Genomic DNA, 1,989 nt, shown 5'->3' with positions numbered 1-1,989 from the left:
AGGGCTGCCTGGCTGTTGCTTCACTGTGGAACAGCAGAGTAAAAAGAGGGGGGAGATGCTGGGGAGGGGTCTGCCTTCCTCTTGAGGAGCAGGGGGTCTCCTCTCCTGCCTGCTCTTGCCCTAAACCTTCTCCACCCTGGAGGCAGAGCAGAGGGGGCTGCTGAGCTCAGTCCTAGCCCAACCAGCACCACACGCTGAAACAGGAGCTGTGAGGATTTATCACCCACTGTGGGGACAAGATGAGCCTGAGTGGCTTCACCTTTGTTTCATCTCTGCCATCAGACCCACCCCGGGAGAGGAATGTCTCTGCTTTGCCTCCTGCTGACCCACCTGAAGGCATCTGGGGCAGCAAATGATCCCACAGAGCACAAAGGGTGCCTGGCACAGCACAGGCTCAGCACAGGTTCCAGAGGGGGATGGAGAACATCTGCTCCTGCTCTGGGCCACTCACATCCCACCCAGTGCCCATCTTCCCAGCACAGCCAGGGACCATGGAACCCCTGGAATCCCACCCCCCCAGAGCAGGGCAGTACTCACAAAGCTTATCTCTGTCTCCTGCAGGTCCTCAAGCTGCTCCCTCAGCTGGGCAGGGTGCTCGGGAAGGGAGGGACCTGGGGAGCCGCTGGGGAAACACAAGGGGGAGACCTGTAAAGCAGTTTTTAAGAGTGAGCTGTCAATAAGTCCCATCTCCAGGGCTGTCCTGCTGCCCCCAGCCCAGGGGACAACTCAGCATGGCACAGAGACCTTCCTTGGGCAGGTTTGATATGGAGGCACAGGCGACACGATCCCTGCTGGGCCCGGCACCCAAAACAACACCTAGAAAATCAGCCCTCCCAGTTGATGTGACTCCAGACACCAGAAACAAGCAGCAGCACCTCTGGCACCTCTGTACACCAAGTCTTCTTCAATATAGGAGTGGTCCTGGGTGAAAACAGGCCAGGGACAAGCAAACCCTGGAGCTCAGTGGGTCTCAGCCTTTCCAGACACCCTTGTTTGAGAGAGCCCTGGCAAACCTCTCCCAGGCCTCTCCCACCAGCTGCAGCCTGACTGCAGGACACAGGACACACAGCCCACAGAACCAGACTTGCTCTGCTCTAATCCCCCCCTGTTATTTCCCCACTTCCACAATCCTACTGCTCAAGGCTGGAACCTGCTGGCCAAGGAGCTGACTCCCAGCTCTTGCTCCCTGGGGACATGGGGAGCACAGCCTCTCTGCTGTCCCCTCAAGGGCCCATCTCCCCCATGCCAACCAGTCTGGGGTCTCCAGAAAGCTCAGAGGAGCTCTCAGACCTGCCCAGGGAGGGCAGGACCTGCCCAGCCCTCCTCCAGCTCACACCCAGGGCCTGTCCCAACCTGCTGGCAGCAGCTGCCTTAATTAGCAAATACCTGATTGCCCTGCTGCTTGGGAAGCACTGAGCTGTTCAGGGACCAGGCCACACATCCCTGCACAAACCCTCTGGGATCAACACAAGCAGCTCCCCCTGCCTGACCAGTCCTCACTGCTGCGCCTGCTCCCGAGGGACTGCTCTGCCTCCTCCTCCTCCTCTTCCTCTTCCTTGCTCTCTAACCAGGGACTCACTGCCACTCTGTGCCTGGTGCTGGCACAGGGTTGTATGGGGTGCTGGGAGTGGATAACCCGAGTGCCCGTGGGGCAGGGTGAGCTCTGCTGTGCTCCAGAGGCACCTGGGGCCAGCACAGACCAAGCTCCGCATCCAGGGAACCACTCGGGATGCTGCAGCAGGTCTGATCTCACCCACCAGAACCCATGTTTTTCCCCAAGAAGGGTGCTCAGCACCCCACAGGAGACACTGTCTTGAGAGGTTTGAGCCCTTGGAGTCTGGCAGCACACAGATCAGTTGGGGCCTGGTGAGCCTGGGCACAGGGACCTGCTGCGCCCCAGGAGCGACCTGAGTGCACAGACCCCCTGGCCAGCAACAAGAGAGAGGCCACAGCCCTGGGCGAGGCTCCCTCCAGCCAGAAGAAGGTTTC

At 59.9% G+C, this 1,989-nt stretch overlaps 1 protein-coding gene across 1 annotated transcript in view; it reads right to left on the bottom strand.

Annotated features, from left to right (window-relative positions):
• Positions 1-1,989, bottom strand: part of PIP5K1A (phosphatidylinositol-4-phosphate 5-kinase, type I, alpha) — a gene marked incomplete at its 5' end in the record, with an annotated part of 12,512 nt that overhangs the window by 326 nt on the left and 10,197 nt on the right. The window contains one exon of the mRNA XM_010002802.1: positions 538-632. Coding sequence (XP_010001104.1) covers positions 538-632 — 95 coding nt within the window. The remainder of the gene's footprint in view (positions 1-537; positions 633-1,989) is intronic.

Source organism: Chaetura pelagica, unplaced genomic scaffold (genome assembly GCF_000747805.2).
Source record: "Chaetura pelagica isolate M959 unplaced genomic scaffold, ChaPel_1.0 scaffold2261, whole genome shotgun sequence".
Classification (NCBI taxonomy): domain Eukaryota; kingdom Metazoa; phylum Chordata; class Aves; order Apodiformes; family Apodidae; genus Chaetura; species Chaetura pelagica.
This window is presented reverse-complemented; position numbering and strand designations above follow the sequence as displayed.